Source organism: Somniosus microcephalus, chromosome 1, assembly GCF_052327205.1.
Source record: "Somniosus microcephalus isolate GS21.2 chromosome 1, FLI_Smic_1.0, whole genome shotgun sequence".
NCBI lineage: Eukaryota > Metazoa > Chordata > Chondrichthyes > Squaliformes > Somniosidae > Somniosus > Somniosus microcephalus.
The window spans coordinates 342,166,231-342,190,765 of NC_140987.1; the positions used below are offsets into that span (position 1 = coordinate 342,166,231).

Genomic DNA, 24,535 nt, shown 5'->3' on the forward strand with positions numbered 1-24,535 from the left:
TGTTTATTTACAGGAACAGGCTAATTACAGCAGGTAAGACAGCAGGCAAGATGGCTGACTGTAGGAGCACCGTGGTGTAGGTCTTGTCCCAGCGGGGACTCCACGAGGACTGAGTTTGCAGTCCTGTGGGGAGCGTGGTGACGTCATCACAGTGTTCGCGTTTCCCGCGCTTAGGGCGTCATGTGATGCGCGTCGTTGCGTCGCTGGCCGTTGAGGCCGAGGTCGCGAGGCCGGGCTGTGCCAGTGCTTGCCGCGGGAGCGGAAGATCGCGTCGCTCCCATCGGCTGGCCGTTGAGGCCGAAGACGCTGGCCGGGCTGTGCCGGCAGCCGTCCTGGAAGGCCGAGTCGGGCCGGCAGCCTCCGCACGCACATCACGTCGTACGTGACGTGACGTCAGCACGCTAGGGCGCGTCTTAAGGGGGCAATGGCCCCAACAGGTAAGTTAAAAGGGCAACGGCCCCAAAAGGTAAGTTAAACATACAGTAAGGTAAGTTAAAGGGAATTATGTATCTCAATGTAAGGGACAACCAGTGGTACCGCCACATTATAAGTCATCTCTACACATGACATAGAAGTGTTTGAAGCAAAGTAGAAAGTATTTATTTTACTTGCTCAAGTCGTTGAAAATTGAAGAACAACAGTATTCCATCACTGCTGCTGGCTCCATTAGCAGTACAATGGTTTGCTTTATTTGCTTGTACTCCACATTTTTCAATCATCATTTCTTTGGGGCCTGATCTGGATGAGGGTAATTATATATTTAATATCTTTTCCTGCTCTCCCCTCAGAGGTTTTTGTGCAGGGGGTATAGATATATATTTGTATTTTAATTATTTGCTATGGTGTCTACTCCATTTTGTATTGCTTCAATCTGGATTTTGCCACTCACTGATGTCATTTCCTGTTTTTTAAATTAGAAATGGCCATTGACAAGAATAAGCAGTAGTAATTATACATAACAATCAGCACCTAAAAAAAACTTGGTGTAAATCCAATCATGTATAGCATAGTATGTTTTCTTTTAAATTGTGTTTTTTCAAGAAACAATATGAAGCCAATTAACTGAAAAAAACATGGGGATGTTGCAGTGTTTTGGAATATTGCCCTTTTATTTCCAGAGCCTAAGGCAGCCCAGATGAATGGCAAGAATCTCTGTGTTTTGTAATAATAGCTATCTAACCGTAACCCAAATCCTCTTCATATTAAGCAGCCAGGAACGGATGATCTCATATAATCAATAGAAGGAGGAGAGTCAAAAATAGATGTTATTCATGCATTAGTTATGCCAAAAGGAGTCTGTGTTTGAGATTAATAAGTAATGCTGTACATTTACTTTGCTCCCATTTTTGTTTATTCTTAAATAATATTTTTCTTTACTTTCATTACCACCAAGTTAAGTAATGGTCCAATCTAAAGTATGGCACAAGGTCATCAAGAGGTCTAGAGAAATAATAAAATGACAGGCTGAAGCATTCATCCTGAAAGATGGAGGGATTCCTGACTGCAATTCTTACTTGAGTATGCACCTCGTGATCGATGTCCAAGACTACTTCTTTAAGCAGACCATTGTTCTTTTTATACAGTAAATACCTGGTAACGTAGTGATCCCACGATTCACAGAAACCCCCAGCGCTGTCTTTGGCTTACTGGATACGTCTCAAGCCCTCACACTTATTAAATGTTGATTTGATCCAACATTTAGGTTTATTAATAAGTGGTCCAAACGTGGCTAACAAGAAAAGTTAAAGATAGTATTAGACAAAGTAAGAAGTTTATAATGTTGCCAAAAAGAGTAGTAAGCCTGAGAATTGGGAGGATTTTAGAATTCAGCAAAGAAGGACCAAGAAATTGATAAAGAAAGGAAAAATAGAAAATGAGAGTAAACTAGCGAGAGACATAAAAAAGACTGCAAAAGCTTCTATAGGTATGTAAAAAGGAAAGGATTAGCGAAAGTAAATGTGCATCCCTTACAGGCTGAGACAGGAGAAATTAAAATAGGGAATAAGGAAATGGCAGAGAAATTAAACAAATATTTTGGGGGTGATTTTGCTCAGGGGTTGGATTTGGAGGCGGGTCTGCTGGCAAAATCAAAAAGATTGGCAGCGGGTCCCGAACCCACTTCCAACCCGGCTCCAATCAATCTTCCTGGGAGGCAAGTCCCCGATTTGCACACAGACCTTTCTCCGAGAAGCAGGAAGAGGATTATAGCCACTTAACTGCTTGTTAACAGACAGGTAAAAGGCTTTTTCCAATTTGGCACTTCTACTGCGGGCTTCCCGACGTCAGGAAACCCTGCCAGGGTAAGTGTGGCGTGCTGTGGGTCTTCTGTAATATTTGTCATTGAAGACAGCTGCAGAAGTGGTGTGAAGGATCCAATGGGACACTGGTGAGTTGCAGAGGTAAGAAAATGTTGGGAAAGTCATTTTAAATGTGTTTAGATTTTTCTCTACATGACAAGCTTCGAAGTGTTTGTGTAGTCCCACCTCATTGGGAGAACCTCGCTCACCAGTGACAGATCATTTCTGTAACCTCACCTGCAGCTGCCATCTGTTTTAGCCTAAGGAGAGAGTCACTGGAGAACTTGGGTGCAAGGGCTCTCCTTTGTACAGTGATTGTCAGTATTTGTAACACCTCAGTGCTGTCAAACACTGAAAAAGTCATCTGTCAAAAAGAAATGGTGGTGGCCCCTTTAAGAAAACCGGCAGATGACGTGTCATCAACTGACGTCATCTGACACCGGCTTTCTCTTAATTGGCCGGCAAGGCCAATTGATGCAAAATAGCATAAGTGCGCCGGACGTCGCTGGGGGTGGGACTAGAACCCGAAAGGCAGCAGTCCCACCCCCAACGTGCCTCTTCAGGTAAGGTCCTGGCCTTTGTGTCTGTCTTCACGGAAGAAGACACAAAAAACTTCCTGGAAATAGTGGAGAACCAAGGCTCTAGCGAGAATGAGGAACTGAGAGAGATTAGTATAAGTAAAAAAAAAAAAGTACTGGAGAAATTAATGGGACTGAAAGCCGATAAATCAGCTGGACCTGATGGCCTGCATCCTAGGGTTTTGAAAGAGGTAGGGAAAGAGATTGTGGATGCATTGGTTGTCATTTTCCAAAATTCCATAGATTCTATAACGGCTCCTGTGGATTGGGAGGTAGCAAATGTCACCCTACTAATTAAGAAAGGAGGGGGAGAGAAAACGGAGAACAGCAGACCAGTTAGCCTGACCTCAGTAGTAGGGAAAATGCTAGAATCTATTATTAAGGACGTGGTAACAAAGCACTTAGAAAATAATAATAGAAATAATAATAGACAGCAGCAGCGGCGGCGGCAGTGCGGACCTGGGAGCAGCGGCGGCAATAAAAGGAGAGCCTGAAGCGCAGGTAGGCCCCACAGCAGCAGCAGCGGCAGTGCGGACCTGGGAGGAGCGGCGAGGCAGCGGCGGCAATAAAAGGAGAGCCTGAAGCGCAGGTATGCCCCACAGCAGCAGCAGCGGCGGCGGCGACAGTGCGCACCTGGGGAGGAGGGGCGAGGCGGCGGCGATAAAAGGAGAGCCCGAGGCGCAGGTAGGCCCCACAGCAGCAGCGGCGGCGGCAGCGACAGTGCGCACCTGGGAGGAGGGGCGAGGCGGCGGCGGCGACAAAAGGAGAGCCCGAGATGCAGGTAGGCCCCACAGCAGCAGCAGCGGCAGTGCAGACCTGGGAGGAGCGACGAGGCGGCGGTGGTGATAAAAGGAGAGCCCGAGGTGCAGGTAGGCCCCACAGCAGCAGCGGCGGCGGCAGTGCGGACCTGGGAGGAGCGGCGAGGCGGCGGTGGTGATAAAAGGAGAGCCCGAGGCGCAGGCAGGCCCCACACCAGCAGCGGCAGCGCGGACCTGGGAGGAGCGGCGAGGCGGCGGTGAGGCGGCGGTGGCGATAAAAGGAGAGCCCGAGGCGCAGGTAGGCCCCACAGCAGCAGCGGCGGCATCGGCAGTGCAGACCTGGGAGGAGCGGCGGTGATAAAAGGAGAGCCCGAGGCGCAGGTAGGCCCCACAGCAGCAGCAGCAGCAGCGGCACCAGTGCGGACCCTGGAAGGAGCGGCGGCGATAAAAGGAGAGCCAAAGGCGCAGGTAAGCCGCACAGCAGCAGCGGCAGTGCGGACCTGGGAGGAGCGGCTAGGCAGCGGCAGCGATAAAAGGAGAGCCCGAGGCGCAGGTAGGCCCGACAGCAGCAGCAGCGGCGGCGGCAGTGCAGGCATGGGAGGAGCGGCGGCGATAAAAGGAGAGCCCGAGGCGCAGGTAGGCCCCACAGCAGCAGCAGCAGCAGCGGCACCAGTGCGGACCCTGGAAGGAGCGGCGGCGATAAAAGGAGAGCCAAAGGCGCAGGTAAGCCGCACAGCAGCAGCGGCAGTGCGGACCTGGGAGGAGCGGCTAGGCAGCGGCAGCGATAAAAGGAGAGCCCGAGGCGCAGGTAGGCCCGACAGCAGCAGCAGCGGCGGCGGCAGTGCAGGCATGGGAGGAGCGGCGGCGATAAAAGGAGAGCCCGAGACGCAGGTAGGCCCCACACCAGCAGCATCGGCGGCGGCAGTGCAGACCTGGGAGGAGCGGCGGCGATAAAAGGAGAGCCCGAGGCGCAGGTAGGCTGCACGGCGGCAGTGGCAGTGTGGACCTGGGAGGAGCGGCGGCGATAAAAGGAGAGCCTGAGGCGCAGGTAGGCTTACCAATCTCAGAGCTCCGAGAGCGGGAGAGAGAAGTAATAAGTAATTGAAGTGTGACGTCGCCAGAAAGCAGGTAAGTGATTCGTTGGTGAGTATTTCTCTCTTTCTCGTTTATTTCCAAACTTAAATTTTGTGGTTTATCGTTTCTAGGGTCTCTGTTGCATAGCGGGGACTGCTGTTAAAAAAGGGCCCTTGAATATATCATTTAATTGTAGTGTAATTGGTGGGATTGATTTGAGTTAATTTAATTTGAATTAATTAAAGGGTAAGTCATGGCAGCACAGCTCGGCACTGAGACATGCTCCTCCTGCACTATGTGGGAAATCAGGGACACTTCCTGTGTCCCTGGTGACCATGTGTGCGGGAAGTGTATCCAGCTGCAGCTACTGGCAGACCACATTGCAGCGCTGGCGCTGCGAATGGATACATACTGGAGCATTCGCAATGCTGAGGACGTCGTGGATAGCATGTTTAGGAAGTTGGTCACACCGCAGGTAAAGGCTGCACAGGCAGGAAGAGAATGGGTGACCACCAGGCAGAGTAGTAGGTGCAGGCAGATAGTGCAGGGGTCCCCTGTGGCCATCCCCCTCTCAAACGGATATACCAGTTTGGATATTGTTGAGGAAGATGGCTTATTTGGGGAAGGCAGCAGCAGCCAACTTCCTGGCACTATGGGTGGTTCTGCAGCACAGGACGGGAGGAAAAAGAGTGGGAGAGCTATAGTGATAGGGGATTCTATTCTAAGGGGAATAGATGGGCATTTCTGCGGCTGCAAACGAGACTCCAGCATGGTATGTTGCCTCCCTGGTGCAAGGGTCAACGATGTCTCGTAGCGGCTACAGAGCATTTTGGAAGGGGAGGGTGAACAGCCAGTTGTCGTGGTGCATATAGGTACCAACGATATAGGTAAAAAACGGGATGAGGTCCTAAAAGTTGAATATTGGGAGTTAGGAGGTAAATTAAAAAAATAGGACCTCAAAAGGTAGTAATCTCTGGATTGCTACCAGTGCCACGTGCTAGTCAGGGTAGAAATAGAAGGATATTTCAGATGAATACGTGGCTAGAGGAATGGTGCAAGGGGCAGGGATTCAAATTCCTAGGAAATTGGAACCGGTTCTGGGGGAGGTGGGACCAGTACAAAATGGACGGTTTGCACCTGGGCAGGACTGGGTCCGATGTCCTCGGGGGAGTGTTTGCTGGTGCTGTGGGGGAGGGTTTAAACTAAAATAGCAGGGGGTTGGGAACCTGTGCAGGGAGACAGAGGAAAGGGAAGCAAGGATAGAAGCAAAAGACAGGAAGGAGAAAAGCAAAAGTGGCAGTCAGAGTAATCAAGGGTTTAAATCAAACATGGCCACAGTAAACAATAATTCTAAAAGGTCTAAGAGTGTTAAAAAAACAAGCCTGAAGGCTTTGTGTCTTAATGCAAGGAGCATTCATAATAAGATGGATGAATTAGCTGCGTAAATAGATGTAAACAGATATGATATGATTGGGATTACAGAAACATGGCTCCAGAGTGACCAGGGCAGAGAACTCAACATCCAGGGGTATTCAATATTCAGGAAAGACAGGCAAAAAGGAAAAGGAGGTGGGGTAGCATTGCTAGTTAAAGAGGAGTTTAACACAATTATAAGGAAGGATATTAGCTCTGATGATGTAGAATCTGTATGGGGTAGAGCTAAGAAATACCAAGGGACAGAAAACATTAGTGAGAGTTGTATACAGACCTCCAAACAGTAATGCAGAGGTTGGGGATGGCATTAAACAGGAAATTAGAGACGCGTGCAATAAGGGCACAGCAGTTATCCTGGGTGACTTTAATCTACATATAGATTCGGCTAACCAAATTAGTAACAATACTGTGGAGGAGGAATTCCTGGAGTGTATACGGGATGGCTTCCTGGCCCAATATGTCGAGGAACCAACTGAAGATCAGGCCATCTTAGACTGGGTATTATGTAATGAGAAAGGAATAATTAGCAATCTTGTTATGCGAGGTCCCTTGGGGCGGAGCGATCATAATATGATCGAATTCTTCATTAAGATGGAGAGTGAAGTATTTGACACAGAGACTAGGGTCCTGAATTTAAATAAAGGAAACTACGATGGCATGAGGTGGGAATTGGGTAGGATTGATTGGGGAATGTTGCTCAAACGGTTGACAGTGGATAGGCAATGGCAAACGTTTAAAGATCACATGGATGAACAGAATATGTTCATCCCTGTTTGGCATAAAAATAAAACAAAAAAGGTGAATCAACCATGGCTAACAAGGGAAATTAGGGATAGCATAAAATCCAAGGAGGGGACATATAAATTGGCCAGAAAAAGCAGCAAACCTGAGGATTGGGAGCAGTTTAGGATTCAACAAAGGGGGACAAAGGGATTAATTAAGAGGGGGGAAATAGAGTATGAGAGTAAGCTTGCAGGGAACATAAAAACTGACTGTAAAAGCTTCTATAGATATGTGAAGCGAAAAAGATTGGTGAAGTCAAGCGTAGATCCCTTGCAGTCAGAATCAGGGGAATTTATAATGGGGTACAAAGAAATGGCTGACCAATTAAATACATACTTCGGTTCTGTCTTCACAAAGGAGGACACAAATAACCTCCCAGAGATGTCAGGGAACATAGGGTCTGATGAGAGGGAGGAACTGAAAGAAATCAGTATTTGTAGGGAATTGGGAAATTGACGGGATTGAAGGCCGATAAATCCCCAGGGCCTGATAATCTACATCCTAGGGTACTTAAGGAAGTGGCCCCAGAATTAGTAGATGCATTGCTGGTCATCTTCCAAAATTCTATAGACTCTGGAACAGTTCCCATGGATTGGAGGGTAGCTAATGTAACCCCACTGTTTAAGAAGGGTGGTAGAGAGAACGGGGGATTATAGACCGGTAAGCCTGACATCGGTAGTGGGGAAAATGCTAGAGCCCATTATAAAAATGTAATAGCAGAGCACTTGGAAAACAGTGACAGGATCGGACAAAGTCAACATGGATTTACAAAAGGTAAATCGTGCTTGACTAATCTACTGGAATTTTTTGAGGATGTAACTGGTAAAATAAATAAGGGAGAACCAGTGGATGTGGTGTATTGGACTTTCAGAAAGCTTTCGATAAGGTCCCGCGTAAGAGATTAGCGTGTAAAGTTAAGGCACATGGAATTGGGGGCAAGGTTCTGACTTGGATAGAGAACTGGTTGACAGACAGGAAGCAAAGTGTTGGAATAAACGGGTCTTTTTCCGAGTGGCAGGCAGTGAATGGTGGGGTACCGCAGGGATCGGTCCTAGGACCCCAGCTATTCACAATATATATTAATGATCTAGACGAGGGAACTAGATGTAGTATCTCCAAGTTTGCAGATGACACAAAGCTGGGTGGGCGTGTGTGCTGTGAGGAGGATGCCGAGAAACTCTAGTATGATTTGGACAGGTTGGGTGATTTGGCAGATGCATGGCAGATGCAGTATAATGTGGATAAGTGCGAGGTTATCCACTTTGGTGGCAAAAACAGGAAGGCAGATTATTATCTGAATGGCAATAGATTGGGAGAAGGGGAAGTGCAACAATACCTGGGTGTCCTTGTGCACCAGTCGCTGAAGTTAAGCATGCAGGTGCAGCAGGCGGTTAAGAAGGCAAATGGTATGTTGGCCTTCGTAGTGAAAGGGTTCGAGTACAGGAACAAGGATGTCTTGCTGCAGTTGTACAGGGCCTTGGTGAGAGCACATCTTGAGTATTGTGTGCAGTTTTGGTCACCTTATCTGAGGAAGGATGTTCTTGCCATGGAGGGAGTGCAGCGAAGATTCACCAGACTGATACCTGGGATGGCAGGAATGACGTATGAGGAGAGATTGGGTCGATTGGGCTTATACTTGCTGGAGTTCAGAAGAATGAGAGGGGATCTCATTGAAACTTATAAAATTCTCACACGACTAGACAGACTAGATGCAGGAGGGATGTTCCTGATGGCCGGGGAGGCCAGCACCAGGGGTCACAGTCTAGGATAAGGGGTAAGCCATTTAGGACAGAGATGAGGAGGAATTTCTTCACCCAGAGAGTGGTGAACCTGTGGAATTCTCTACCACAGAAGGCAGTTGAGGCCAATTCATTAAATATATTCAAGAAGGAGTTAGATATATTTCTTAGCGCTAAAGGGGTCAAGGGATATGGGGAGAAGGCAGGGACAGGGTACTGAACTTGGATGATCAGCCATGATCTCATTGAATGGCGGAGCAGGCTCGAGGGGCCGAATGGCCTACTCCTGCTCCTATCTTCTATGTTTCTATGACCAACGTGGAGTCATTGCCTAATTTCCAACAGACCCTTACACCTTTCTCTTGCTGGCCTTAGAAGAACTGGTGAACTGGGATCGCACTTCTGAGATACATTTTTCACAACCTTTGAAGTTCATGCAGGAACAAAGGAGATTAAAATATCAAGCTCTCTCAGTTGCATCAGGTGGTCAATCCTCCACAGGGTTTGAAACACACAGATTGCTTACTGGCCAAGGCCCATACTTCCTGGTGGGTCAGCAGATTCAAACTGAGTGTCTCAGCTTCTTCCTGGGATCAAATTAAACTGTTTTTAGCAGTTTGTTTGGGCTATAAGACTTTTGCTCATCTATCGAACTATCATCTTACTAGACTACTTTTACAGCAAAGCCAGCAGCAATGGAAACAAGTTTATCCCCCACTTTTCATGGGCTTTCAACAACCAAAATGGTGGATATTTGTTGCTGCAATTCCCTGGACAGAGAGGTGATGCGCTTTCAAATGTGGAAAGAGAGAAATTTCAAAGGGCCAAGCAATTAGAAAACTGAGGCTAGAAATGTTTTTTCTACAACATAATGTATTTGATATTTTAAGAAATACATCTGAGAAATCATTCCACGAAGCCTAAAATTCATTTCATTGACCTGCTCAGCAGTAAACAAAATTCTAACGACGGTTGTATTTGTACCAAATAGTAGCAGTGTGCTACACGTAGGATAACAGATGACCGACAGTTAAAAGCAGTAACTCAAGCAAATGGTTCTGATGACATCATAAACCTTTTTATGAATGTCAGCAGAGCCATGACTAAATTATTGCTTTAAACTCAATGACAGACATTCATCATTTGTTGAACTATATTGTTGATTGCTTATACTCCTGTTAGTGACTTATATTCCTGTTAAAAAGCATTTGTACTTGTTTTTATGCTCAAGATGAAGGATACTGGTGAGGGATATTTCAGGTACTCAAGTGTCAACGTCAAGCACTCCCTCGTCAGTTACAGGACAGATAGATACAGAGTAAAGCTCCTTTTACTCTCCTTCAATAATGAGCCCCAGCCCGACTCAAGAGCAGCCCCTACTGTGGCATTTATTTCCTGAGTGGCAATGCCAAGATAGGCAGATTCATGTTGCAAGCCCAAACTTATTTCACACATCCTTACAGGCAGCAGGCAAAGGAAAGGAGTCTTTCATCCGGTGTCTGTGGCCTAGATTTGAACCCAGATGTGAAAGGTCAATGTTTAACGTACTGCATCACCCAGTTCCCTGGTCTGCACATTCAGGGTAGAAGAGGTAATGTGATGCAGAGGAAAGGATAAATAAAAATGACAGTAGAATGGAAGCTGAACGAGTATGAGTGACATTATAATAATACCTTTGTGTCTGTCTTCTGGCAGAGTACAGGAATATTAACAGCTCCCCTCATTATATTTGACATGAATATGACACATATTGTTTCAGGGACCCTCAGTAATACCTAAACTAAGTAAAGCACCCTCAGTATATGAAGGAAATTATTGTCACCGATGTTATTGTAAGAACACTTCAAATGCGCAAACCAAATTCTTCTTTCTAGTGTTTTAACAGTGGTCAGAGGAGGGTAGGAAGGGAAAGACATCCCTCTAGTTGCAAACTACAAAGGGACATTATCTTAGAATTTCAGCTGAGCCGGTTAAAAGGTAACTGGGCATAACCATAAGATTCACCATTTGCTATACTAACAAACCTACCATCATTTAGGTGGTTCCAAAGTCATTGCACTTTATTTACGCCCAATTCCCCATCACCATCAGAGCACAAACACCACTGGGACTGCTGCAGATCTAGAAGGAAACTCACCACTACCTTCTCAGGGAAATGAGGGATGGGCAATGTCAGCATGCCCACATCTGGAGAACACGTTATGTTGGGGCAGTAATTCCTCCCCAAACGCGTGAGTACGGAAGGGGTACTCACGCGTCTGGCCGGAGGAAATGCCGGTTTTCAGCATGCACAGCGCATGCGCTGAAAACCGGCATTTCCTCTCCTCTAACCCAAGAGGTGAAGAGGCTAGCACGTGCACTGTAGGGGGCAGCGCGTGCGTCTTGGATTTCCTCTGTTTTGGGGGATTTGCGCATGTGTAAAGGCCTCCGGTCTACGCTTGTAAAAAGCACATGTAAGTATTTTTACAGGTAAGTGGTGTTTTAGTGCAATTTAGACATTTTTTTTTCCACAGGTTTATTATTTTAAAGAATCTACAATAAGGTAAGTTTAGTTTTAGACCCTTTTTATTAAAAATTTATTTTTTCAAAAAAAAAAAAAATTGTTTAAATTATTTTTTTAAACTTATTTAATGATTGGGATGTTTTTTAAAATTTTATTTAAAGTTTAAGTAGTGTTTTGGGGTGCAGTACTTTTCATGAGTTTGACAGTTCTTACTCTCAAACTTATGAATGAAGTTTCCCCTCCCCTGATTGGCTGAACAGTGCTCACCTGATCCCAGCCGGCACATCGCACTAACTACGCCGCTGCGTCAGGTTAGCACAGCGCGCCGACATCAGAACCGGGCCACTGACAGGAAATCCACTGCGGGCCAGGTTTCAGATGTCGACGCGCCGGGTAAGTGCACATCGGGGGCTCGCACGCGCGTGCAAGCCCCCAACATCAAGTTCTGGGCCAATATAAAAATATTTTTCCTGTCTTTGCTACAATGAACAAATTTTCTTCTCTATAAAATTATTGGAATAGATAAATCGAACCCTGATATGTTTAAGGTTGCCACGAACTCTAGAGCCAGGGGACACGGCTCAAGCTTAGAAGAGCGAAGGTGCATTCCAGTTTAGAGTGAACGACTTTACACACGGGTGATCAGTGCATTGAATAAACTGTCCAGAGAGGCAGCCAGTGTGGGAAAATTGGAGGGAGGATTGGATGGATATTTAAGGGAGGGATACTAGTTTGAGGTCAGTCAGTCTTCTCTGCCTCTCGATTTTCCTATGGAATATTGTGTCTGCATGACAACCAAACTTAGCTCACACGGTTACCTGTAAATACCTACACATTCAGCACTGGTTCACAGAACTTCAATACGCGTTTCTCACAGTGGGACCAAAGTTGGCGGCACAAAAAAAAATTAAATCATAAACAATTATAGCCAAGAAATTGCTTAGCATGTTTGCACAACATTCCTTTGTCCACCATTTTAACAAAGACAGCCAATTTAAAACAAACAAGTTGATGCCCAAGTTAAAAGTGAAAGAGGAATATTGTAGGAATACTATCATATCACCAGTAGCTTTATTAACTTCACAATATCTTTCTTGCACACACACCCACACAGAAACATCCCAAAATCATTGTGCTACCTCATATAATCATCACCATAGGCTAGCTTTGAATATCTGCACCTTCATCAGCATTCATCTCTGTGTTTCCATGACAGTACACAAGATAACATTTGAATTCACATGGTGCAAACAGTAAAAATGTAACTACAACATTGTTCCAAAATGGTACAATAAATTAGAGAATGCTACATTGGAGAATAAAAGTTGCTTCAAAGTTTGCGGCACACAGCAACTGGAGCACTCTGTAACTGTCACATTTATACAAAATTGCTATTATATTATCACTTTAGTACCATTGCAAGTTTCAGGTACACATGATGCAAAAAGCAACATGCTTCAACCTCCTTACATGCACAGAAGCTCAGAGGTGTGGGGCCACATCTAGCAGTTAGTTTCACACCATTTGGGCTTCATACTGAATGTGTTATAGTCCCACACTAAATGTGAAGCCACATTTCTAAAGTGCCCAGGGGCTTCACAGACCTACTGGGAACGTATTAAACTTGGTCTGGAATCTTTTCAATGTTTTGCAAGAGGAGTGACTCTCCTGTCTACTGTCTCCTCAAATGAAATATTAACCACCCAGAGCTCCCTGGATGTGTGTTCAACAGCTTAAAACTGACAGGTGCTCTGCAAGCATATGCAACAGTCTAAAACAGATACGTAGGAGTCTGCAAGGAAAATGTTCCATCATCTCAGGTTTCAGGTGACTTTATAAAGTCCCCTGTTGTGCTAATCAATATTTCTCATATTTTGAGTAACGTAATTTGATATAATCATAGAAACCAGGTCATTTATTTTTAAATTATTTTCCTTTAAAGTTATCTATTTATAACAGGTGTTGATGACAACCAGCAATGCACTTTGTGTTAGAAAAGTTTAACTGAGAATAACGTTGATAAAATTATCTTTTTACCCCAAAAGCTAAATATTATGCTTATTTTATGTTAAAATATGTGTTGCCTGCCTCTGGCTAAGTTAATACAGAGATTAATTTTGTAATTATTTTAGATTATCATATGTATTAGAGTTTGAGACATGAATTCTGCTGCTACCTCATCTTGTCCCATCTCCAGCCAATCTGCACTTGGGCTGCAGTTGCTACGATAATCACTGCCATGTCAAGGGTCGAATGTCTATTGGCTGAAGCTATCCAGTGACTGCAGGATCTACCGAATACAGCGCTGCAGTCATGCACATGACACATTGGTTGTAATGATGAAGGGCACATAAACTATAAGATTGGTGAGTAAATGATGTCACCTTCTCTGGCTACCAGAAGCTGAAACTGTAAGTTTGCTTTCCTCCCTTGATGAATACTGATCCTCACTGAATGATGTCATTATTTCCTATTAGAATCAATTTAACAAATTTTTAAATGGTGTGATCAAAAAATTGCATTTATATAATACCTTACCACATCTTCATAAAAAGGCTCTGGATACAGTGAATTACTTTGACGTGCAGTCACCAATATGTAGGTGGACTAATTTTGCTCAGCTAGATCCCGCGAACAGCAAGGAGACGAATGCCCAGTTAAATCTGGGGTATTGGTGAGGGAACAATGTTGGCCAAGATAAAATCTTCAATGGAGACCAAGGCCCTGATTTTAACTGCCCCCAACTGGTAGAAACCGGGGTGGGGGGGGGGGGCAGCTAAAGTAAGGTCAACCACATAGAATCATAAAATGATTACATCACTGGATAGGCTGGGTCTGTTTTCCTTGGAACAGAGGAGGCTGAGGGGAGACCTTACTGAGGTGTATAAAATTATGAGGGGCATAGATAAAATGGATAGAAAGGACCTATTTCCTTTGGCAGAGGGGTGTTTGCTAGTGCTCTGGGGGAGGGTTTAAACTAAAATGGCAGGGGGTTGGGAACCTGAGCAGGGAGACAGAGGAAAGGGAAACAAGGATAAATGCAAAAGATAGGAAGGAGAAAAACAAAAGTGTCAGTCAGAGAAATCAACGGTTTAAATCAAACACGGCCATAGTAAATAATAATTCTAATAGGTCTAAGAGCGTTAAAAAAACAAGCCTGAAGGCTTTTTGTTTCTTAATTTGAGGAGCATTCGTAATAAGGTGGTTGAATTAGCTACGCAAATAGAGGTAAACGAATATGATTTGATTGGGATTACGGAAACATGGCTCCAGGGTGGCCAAGGCTGGGAACTCAACATCATGGGGTATTCAATATTCAAGAAAGATAGGCAAAAAGGAAAGGGAGGTGGGGTAGCATTGCTGGTTAAAGAAGGGATTAACACAATTGTAAGGAAGGATATTAGCTCTGATGATGTGGAATCTGTATGGGTAGAACTGAGAAATACCAAGGGGCAGAAAACATTAGTGGGAGTGATAATATAGACCTCCAAACAGTAATGCGGAGGTTGGGGGTGGCATTAAAAGGGAAATTAGTGAAGCGTGTAATAAGGGCACAGCAGTCATCATGGGTGACTTTAATCTACATATAGATTGGGCTAACCAAATTAGTAACAATACTGTGGAGGAGGAATTCCTGGAGTGTTTACGGGATGGTTTCCTGGGCCAATATGTCAAGGAACCAACCAGAGATCAGGCCATCATAGACTGGGTATTATGTAACGAGAAAGGATTAATTAGCAATCTTGTTGTACGAGGCCCTTTGGGTCGGAGCGATCATAATATGATAGAATTCATTAAGCTGGAGAATGAAGTAGTTGACTCAGAGACTAGGGTCATGAATTTAAATAAAGGAAACTATGATGGTCTGAGGCGCGAGTTGGGTAGGATTGATTGGGGAATGTCACTCAAAGGGTTGACGGTGGATAGTCAATGGCAAACATTCAAAGACCGCATGGATGAACTGCAGAATTTGTTCATCCCAGTTTGGCATAAAAATAAAACAAAAAAGGTGACTCAACCGTGGCTAACAAGGGAAATTAGGGATAGCATAAGATCCAAGGAGAGGACATATAAATTGGCCAGAAAAAGCAGTAAACCTGAGGATTGGGAGCAGTTTAGGATTCAACAAAAGAGGACAAAGGGATTAATTAAGAAGGAGAAAACAGAATATGAGAGTAAGCTTGCAGGGAACATAAAAACTGACTGTAAAAGCTTTTATAGATATGGTTGGCAGACAGAAAGCAAAGAGTTGGAATAAACGGGTGTTTTTCCGAGTGGCAGGCAGTGACTAGTGGGGTACCGCAGGGATCGGTCCTAGGACCCCAGCTATTCACAATATATATTAAATGATCTAAACAAGGGAATTAGATGTAATATCTCCAAATTTGCAGACAACACAAAGCTGGGTGGGCGTGTGTGCTGTGAGGAGGATGCCCCCCCGAGAAACTCCAGGATGATTTGGACAGGTTGGGTGATTGGGCAGAAGCATGGCAGATGCAATATAACGTGGATAAATGTGAGGTTATCCACCTTGGTGCCAAAAACAGGAAGGCAGATTATTATCTGAATGGCAATAGAGTGGGAGAAGGGGAAGTGCAACGAGACCTGGGTGTTCTTGTGCACCAGTCGCTGAAGGTAAGCATGCAGGTGCAGCAGGCGGTTAAGAAGGCAAATGGTATGTTGGCCTTCGTAGTGAGAGGGTTTGAGTACAGGAGCAAGGATGTCTTGCTCCAGTTGTACAGGGCCTTGGTGAGACCGCACCTTGAGTATTGTGTGCAGTTTTGGTCGCCTTATCTGAGGAAGGATGTTCTTGCCATGGAAGGAGTTCAGCGAAGATTCACCAGGCTGATACCTGGGATAGCAGGAATGATGTATGAGGAGAGATTGGGTCGATTGGGCTTGTACTCGCTGGAGTTCAGAAGAATGAGAGGGGAACTCATTGAAACTTATAAAACTCTGACAGGACTGGACAGATTAGATGCAGGAAGGATGTTCCGGATGGTCAGGGAGTCCAGAACCAGGGGTCACAATCTAAGGATAAGGGGTAGGCCATTTAGGACAGAAATGCGGAGGAATTTTTTCACCCAGAGAGTGGTGAACCTGTGGAATTCTCTACCACAAAAGGCAGTAGAGGCCAATTCATTAAATATATTGAAGAATGAGTTGGATATATTTCTTAAGGCTAAAGGGATCAAGGGGTATGGGGAGAAAGCAGGGACCGGGTACTGAATTTGGATGATCAGCCATGATCGCATTGAATGGCGGAGCAGGCTCGAGGGGCCGAATGGCCTGCTCCTGCTCCTATCTTCTAAGTTTCTATGTTTCCATGTAAAAACCAGGAGGCACAGATTTAAAGTAATTGGTGGAAGGGATTTGAGGGGAAATTTCTTCACCCAGAGGGAGGTGGGGGTCTGGAACTCGCTGCCTGAAAGGGTGGTTGAGGCAGGACCCCTAACCACATTTAAGAAGTACTTGGATATGCACTTGGGATGCTCTAACCTGCAGGGCTACTGACCAAGAGCTGGGAAGTGGGATTAGGCTGCATAGCTCTTTGTTGGCCGGCACGGACACGATGGGCCGAAATGGCCTCCTTCCATGCTGTAACTTTCCATGATTCTATGAGCACAGAAGAACATAAGAACCTAAGAAATAGGAGCAGGAGGAGGTCATTCAGCCCCTTCAGCGTACTCCACCATTTAATAAGATCATAAGGGCTTGTAATAAGGGAACAGCTATAATCATAGGGGATTTTAACTTTCATATTGACTGGACAAATCAAATTGGGCAGGGCAGCCTTGAGGAAGAGTTCATAGAGTGCATTAGGGACAGGTTCCTTGAGCAGTATGTAACTGAACCAACCAGGGGGCAGGCAATCTTAGATCTGGTCCTGTGTAACGAGACAGGATTAATAAAAAATGTCCCAGTAAAGGATCCCCTTGGAATGAGTGACCATAACATGGTTGAATTCCAAATTCAGTTGGAGGGTGAGAGAGTTGGATCTCAAACCAGCGTACTAAGCTTAAATAAAGGAGACTATGAAGGTATGAGAGCAGAGTTGACTAAAGTGGACTGGGAAAATAGATTAAAGTGTAAGACGGTACATGAGCAGTGGTGTACATTCAAGGAGATATTTCACAACTTTCAAGAAAAATATATTCCAGTGAGGAAAAAGGGGCGTAAAAGAAAAGACAGCCATCCGTGGCTAAGTAAAGCAATAAAGGATAGTATCCGACTGAAAACAAGGGCATATAAAGTAGCCAAATCTAGTTGGAGGATAGAAGATTGGGAAGCATTTAAAAGCCAGCAAAGAATAACTAAAAGATTAATTAAGAAAGGAAAGATAGATTATGAAAGTAAACTAGCAAAAAATATAAAAACAGATAGCAAGAGTTTCTACAGTTATATAAAAAGAAAAAGGGTGGCTAAAGTGAATGTTGGTCCCTTAGAGGACAAGACCGGGAAATTAGTGATGGGGAACATGGAGATGGCAGAAACGCTGAACAAATATTTTGTATCAGTCTTTACAGTAGAGGACACTAAAAATATCCCAACACTGGACAAACAGGGGTCTATAGGGGGGGAGGAGCTAAACACGATTAAAATCACTAAGGAGATGGTACTCGGTAAGATAATGGGACTAAAGGCGGATAAATCCCCTGGACCTGATGGCTTACATCCTAGGGTCTTGAGAGAAGTAGCGGTGGGGATCGTGGATGCATTGGTGGTAATTTTCCAAAACTCCCTGGATTCAGGAAAGGTCCCAGCAGATTGGAAAACTGCTAATGTAACACCCTTATTTAAAAAGGAAGGCAGACAAAAGGCTGGAAACTATAGACCAGTTAGCCTAACATCTGTGGTTGGTAAAATGTTGGAGTCCATTATTAAGGAAGCAGTAACAGGACATTTGGATAAGCATAATTTAATCGGACAGAGTCAGCATGGTTTTATGAAGGGGAAGTCGTGTTTGACAAATTTGCTCAAATTCTTTGAGGACATAACAAACAGGGTGGATAAAGGGGAACCAGTGGATGTGGTGTATTTGGATTTCCAAAAGGCATTTGACAAGGTGCCACACAAAAGATTACTGCACAAGATAAAAAATCACGGGATTGGGGGCAATATACTGGCATGGGTGGAAGATTGGCTATCTAACAGAAAACAAAGAGTTGGGATAAATGGTTCATTCTCTGGTTGGCAATCAGTAACTAGTGGTGTTCCGCAAGGGTCAGTGCTGGGACCCCAACTCTTTACAAACTATATTAACGATATGGAGGAAGGGACCGAGTGCAACGTATCCAAGTTTGCCGACAATACAAAGATAGGAGGGAAAGCAGTGAGTGAGGAGGACATAAAAAACCTGCAAAAGGACATAGATAGGCTAAGTGAGTGGGCAAAAATTTGGCAGATGGAATATAATGTTGGAAAGTGTGAGGTTATGCACTTTGGCAGAAAAAAATCAAAGAGCAAGTTATTATCTAAATGGAGAGAAACTGCAAAGTGTTACAGTACAAAGGGATCTGGGGGTCCTGGTGCATGAAACACAGAAGGTTAGTATGCAGGTACAGCAGGTGATCAGGAAAGCCAGTGGAATCTTGGCTTTTATTGCAAGGGGGATGGAGTATAAAAGCAGGGAAGTCTTGCTGCAGTTATACAGGGTACTGTGGAGGCCACACCTGGAATACTGCGTACAGTTTTGGTTTCCATATTTAAGAAAAGATATACTTGCTCTCGAGGCAGTTCAGAGAAGGTTCATTCGGTTGATTCCGGAGATGAGGGGGTTGACTTTTGAGGAAAAGTTGAGTAGGTTGGGCCTCTACTCATTGGAATTCAGAAGAATGAGAGGCGATCTTATCGAAACATATAAGATTGTGAGGGGGCTTGATCGGGTGGATGCGGTGAGGATGTTTCCACTGAAGGGTGAGACTAGAACTAGGGGGCATAATCTTAGAATAAGGGGCTGCCCTTTCAAAACTGAGATGAGGAGAAACTTCTTCACTCAGAGGGTCGTAAATCTGTGGAATTTACTGCCTCAGAGAGTTGTGGAAGCTGCGACATTAAATAAATTTAAAACGGAGATAGACAGTTTCCTAGCAGATAAGGGGTTACAGGGAGAGGGCAGGGAAGTGGACGTGAGTCTAGGTTCAGATCAGCCATGATCCTATTGAATGGCGGAGCAGGCCCGAGGGGCCGTATGGCCTACTCCTGCTCTTACTTCTTATGTTCTTATCATGGCTGATCTTCTACCTCAACTCCACTTCCCTGCACTATCCCCATATCCCTTGATTCCCTTAATATCCAAAAATCTATCGATCTCTGTCTTGAATATACTCAACGACTGATCCTCCATAGCCCTCTGTGGTAGAGAATTCCAAAGATTCGCCACCCTCTGAGTGAAGAAATTTCTCCTCATCTCAGTCCTAAATGGCCAACCCCTTATTCTGAGATTGTGACCCCTGGTTCACGACTCCCCAACCAGGGGAAACATCCTCCCTGCATCTACCCTGTCAAGTCCTGTAAGAATTTTGTATGTTTCAATGAAATCACCTCTTATTCTTCTAAACTCGATAGGCCTCGTCTACTCAATCTCTCCTCATAGGACAATCCCCCCTCGATGGCAAGTATATCCTTCCTTAAGTAAGGAGACCAAAACTGTGCACAATACTCCAGGTGTGGTCTCACCAGGGCCCTATATAATTGCAGTAAAACGTCTTTACTTTTATACGCAAATCCTCTTGTAATAAAGGCCAACATATCATTTGCTTTCCTAATTACTTGCTGTACCTGCATGTTAACTGTCAGTGATTTGTGTACAAGGACACCCAGGTCCCTCTGAACATCAACATTTCCCAATCTCTCACCATTTGAAAAATACTCTGCTTTTCTATTTTTCCGACCAAAGTGGTAACTTCACATTTCTCCACATTATATTCCATTTGCCATGTTCTTGCCCACTCACTATCCCCTTGAAGCCTCTTTGCATCCTCCTCATTCATTTACACTCCCACCTAGCTTTGTATCATCAGCAAATTTACATATATTACATTTGGTCCCCTCATCTAAATCATTGATATAGATTGTGAAAGCTGAGGCCCATGCACTGATCCTTGCGGCCTGCCAACCCGAAAATGACCCGTTTATTCCTACAGTTTTCTGCCCGTTAACCAATCCTCAAGCCATGCTAGTATATTACCCACAATCCCATGAGCTCTAATTTTGTTTAATAACCTCTTGCGTGGCACCTTATCGAATGCCTTCTGAAAATCCAAATATACCACAACCACTGGTTCCCCCTTATCTATTCTGTTAGTTACAACCTCAAAGAAACTCTAACAGATTCGTTAAACATGATTTCCCATTCATAAGTCTATGTTGACTCTGCCCAATCCTATTATTATTTTCTCCGTATCCTGTTACCACGTCCTTAAAAATAGATTCTAGCATTTTCCCTACTACTGAAGTCAGGCTAACTGATCTGTAGTTCCCCATTTTCTCTCTCCCTCCTTTCTTAAATAGTGGGGTTACATTTGCTACCTTCCAGTCCGCGGGAACTGTTCTAGAATCAATGTAATTTTGGAAGACGACAACCAATGCATCCCCTATCTCTATAGCCACCTCTTTTAAAACCCCAGGATGTAGGCCATCAAGTCCAGGGGATTTATCGGCTTTCAGTCCCATTAGTTGCTCGAGTACTATATTTTTACTAATACTAATTTCTTTCAGTTCCTCATTCTCGCTAGACCTTTGGTTGTCCACTATTTCCGGGAAAGTTTTTGCGTCTTCTTAATTTTTCTGCCATTTCCTTATTCCCCATTATAATTTCCCCTGTCTCAGGCTGTAAGGGACCCACATTTATTTTCACTAATCTTTTCCTTTTTACATACCTATAGAAGCTTTTACAGTCTGTTTTTATGTCTCTCGCTAGTTTATTCTCATATTCTATTTTCCTTTTCTTTATCAATTTCTTGGTCCTCCTTTGCCGAATTCTAAAATCCTCCCAATCCTCAGGCTTACTACTCTTTTTGGCAACATTATAAGCCTTTTCCTTTGATCTAAGACTATCTTTAACTTCTCTTGTTAGCCATGGTTGGACCACTTTTCCTGTGGGTTTTTTGTGCCTTAAAGGAATGTATATTTGTTGTAAATTATGTATTAATTCTTTAAATGCCAGCCATTGCTTGTCTACCGTCATACCTTTTAATGTAGTTTCCCAATCTACCATCGCCAACTTATCCCTCATACCTGCACAGTTTGCTTTGTTTAGATCTAAGACCCTAGTTTTGGATTTAACTAAATCACTTTCAAACTCAATATAAAACTCTATCATGTTATGGTCACTCTTCCCTAAAGGCCCCTTTACTATAAGGTTATTAATTAACCCTTTCTCATTGCACAATGCTAGATCTAAAATAGCCTGTTCCCTAGTTGGTTCCTCAACATACTGATCTAGAAAACTATCTTGTAAACATTCCATGAAATCGTCCTCCACACTATTACTGCAAATTCTGTTTGCCCAGTCTATATGTAGATTAAAGTCCCCTATGACTACTGTATTACCCTTGTTACATGCGCTTCTAATTTCCTGATTTATACTCTGCTCCACATTACAACTACTGTTTGGGGGCCTATAAACAACTCCCACCAATGTTTTCTGCCCCTTGCTCTTTCTTAACTCCACCCAAACTGATTCCACTTCTTGATTTTCGGAGCCAAGATCATTTCTCTCTACTGTCTTTATCCCATCTCTTATCAGGGCTACACCTCCTCCTTTTCCATTTTGCCTATCTCTTCTAAAAGTTAAGTATCCTGGAATATTTAGTTCCCAAGCTTGGCCACTTTGCAGTTATGGCTATCAGGTCAAACCTATTAATTTCTATCTCCGCTATTAATTCATCTATTTTGTTGCGAATGCCCGTCAAGCCCGTACCCACTCTGATCCCACTGCCTTCCCACCATGTCCCGATGTTAATCTGCTCTTTTGAGCAGGACACCCGCAGGAAGGAAGCGGAGACCAACTTTAAATACAGGAAACTTTCTGGTATCCGGCACGGACGGGACCGATGTGGTGCCGGTTCAGCAACAATTCCGGATAACCGAACGCTATAGTTTCAAGCGTCTCTGTAGCTTAGCAACAGCTGCAGCCAAACCCTTGCCTTCCTCAATTTGTTGCTGTGCAAGTAATAAAAGTTATAAAAGTTAGCTGAAACCGACTCCTGAATTTTGCCAGTTAACCGACATTTCTGGTTATTTAGGGGCCGGTTAATCGAAAGTTTCCTGTATGTAGATCGGGTCTGATGTTGTCATCGAGATCTGATTTGCAATTTTAGTTGACAGCCTGAGCAGGGTGGGGGCAACGTTGGCTTCCCCTTCAGGCAACCTGTCGGGAGCTGGATTGTGAGCCAGAAGAGGCCTAGCAGCAAAGTTTAAAGTTTTATTTTAGGTTTCCTTGTGGGCAAGAGGGGCAGCAGTGCTTCTGTGAGCCTTACTAGGAAGCCTTGGGCCCATCTTGTGCCAGGCTACCACCTTCCCAATCTTTGACAGATACTCTACCCCCACCTCCCAATCCCTGCCCAGAGACTTCTCCCTTCCCGATCGTTGCCCAGAGACTTCTCCCCTCCCGATCATTGCCCGGTGACTTCACCCCTCCCGATCCTTACTAAGATACTTCTCCCCCCTCCCGATCCTACCAAGAGACTTCTACCACTCCCCCACCCACCCCCCGCCCTCCCACTGAATGCTAAAGACCGTTCACATGGGTCCCCAGCTGCGGCCTTCCACCAGATGCCCACTCCCGCCTGCTGGTCACATAGTCAATCTGGCCGGGTGTCAGGCTGGACACTGCAGAGATTTATTTAAATAATACCCTGTGGTTAAGATCAGCAGGGCCTCCACATCCCCGGCTTTGCCGGGTTCGTTGCCCACTATTGGGATCCCCTGCACCCCAGTGAAAATCGAGGCCGAAATGTCACCAGTGACGTTTCTGATAACGTATGGCGTACCTCTCGTACCTTTCTTCAGTTAGGTGTCAGCTGTGGCTCAGTGGTAGCATTCTCGCCTCTGAGTTAGAAGGTTGTGGGATCAACCTTGGCTGACACTCCCAGCAAACTGGAAACTGGCAGGTGCAGTACCAGTATTTTCAGATATCTAACGGCAGCAAGTGTCAACACACACTTGAAAAATTACCATTAATCAGCTGTGTATTTTTATTTTTAAACCAAGAAATAATATGCCATAATGAATGGCAACTAGAAAAGTAATAAAACATTAGTTACCTGTATTTTAAGCAACCAATTGAGCATCATGTCCAAATACCCACTGCAATCTTCTCTGGTGATGTTTAATATTAGGGACAGGCAAAACAAAAGATGGAACTGGAACTTACCAATGCACAAAGCAGATCAACTGCTTCCAAGATGAGTTCCTGATGGCCAATGCGTGTGACTCCTAACTCCTCAAGCTCCTGGTGTGTAATGTGTAAAAGCTGTTCTCCATTGATCGTTTCCCTCTCAAAGTTTTTTATATATTGCTGGAGACAGTCGTCGAGTCCTGTACACAACATAGAAACAAAAAGAGCGTGAGTACTGCACTGATCATGGTAGAATCATACAGCACAGGAGGCGGCCATTCGGCCCATTGTGCCTGTGCCAGCTCTCTGAAAGAGCTATCCAATTATTCCCACTACCTTTCTCTTTCCCCATAACCATGCAATTTTTTTCCTTTTTAAGTATATATCCAATTCCTTTTTGAAAGTTGCCAATGAATCTGTCGCTACCATCCTTTCAGGTGGTGCATTCCAGATTCTAACAGGTTGTTATTAAGGTATGACATGAATTTGGATTCATTCACAGAACCTGCAGATCAGATTTCCATTATTACAACCTAATCCTAGCCCACTATATTGCTCTGAAAATTTACACTGTGCAGTGTAGTGTATGAATAAGGCTATTCATCTCCTGTTACTTGGTCAAGTTAGATATTGACTGTTGAGTTAGATATTGGTGTGTAAATTTATTAGCAATGCAGCATTTTCAAATGTAGGTCTGTCCAGAATGTACATATTCCTAAACCTGTAGTTCACACAAAATAATTGCTTTGCATTGACTCTTAAGTACATGCGTGTGATAATTCATTTCTGTTGGCATGGCAAAACATAGCTGAACTCTTTGCTTTCTAGCAATAGTAACACATATATTTTCAAAGTATTATTAATGAAACCTGCAAAAATAAATTTTGAGGGATATTCACAAGCAGATTTGGGAGGTGCTAACTACCACGCATCCTTGGTTCTTTGCAGCCAAGTCCTGTTCCCACAGGGCAATGACAGATGCTGGTTATAATCAGATACCTTGGCAGGAAACTATAAACACAACAG

General features: G+C 44.4%; 1 protein-coding gene across 3 annotated transcripts in view; it reads right to left on the minus strand.

The window, feature by feature from the left end:
- LOC147124941 (connector enhancer of kinase suppressor of ras 2) overlaps positions 1-24,535 on the minus strand; it is a 1,271,510-nt gene that overhangs the window by 1,169,250 nt on the left and 77,725 nt on the right. For all 3 annotated transcript variants that reach the window (XM_085995047.1, XM_085995029.1, XM_085995038.1), the window contains exon 2: positions 23,546-23,709. In XM_085995047.1, the coding sequence (XP_085851173.1) occupies positions 23,546-23,709 (164 nt within the window). The remainder of the gene's footprint in view (positions 1-23,545; positions 23,710-24,535) is intronic.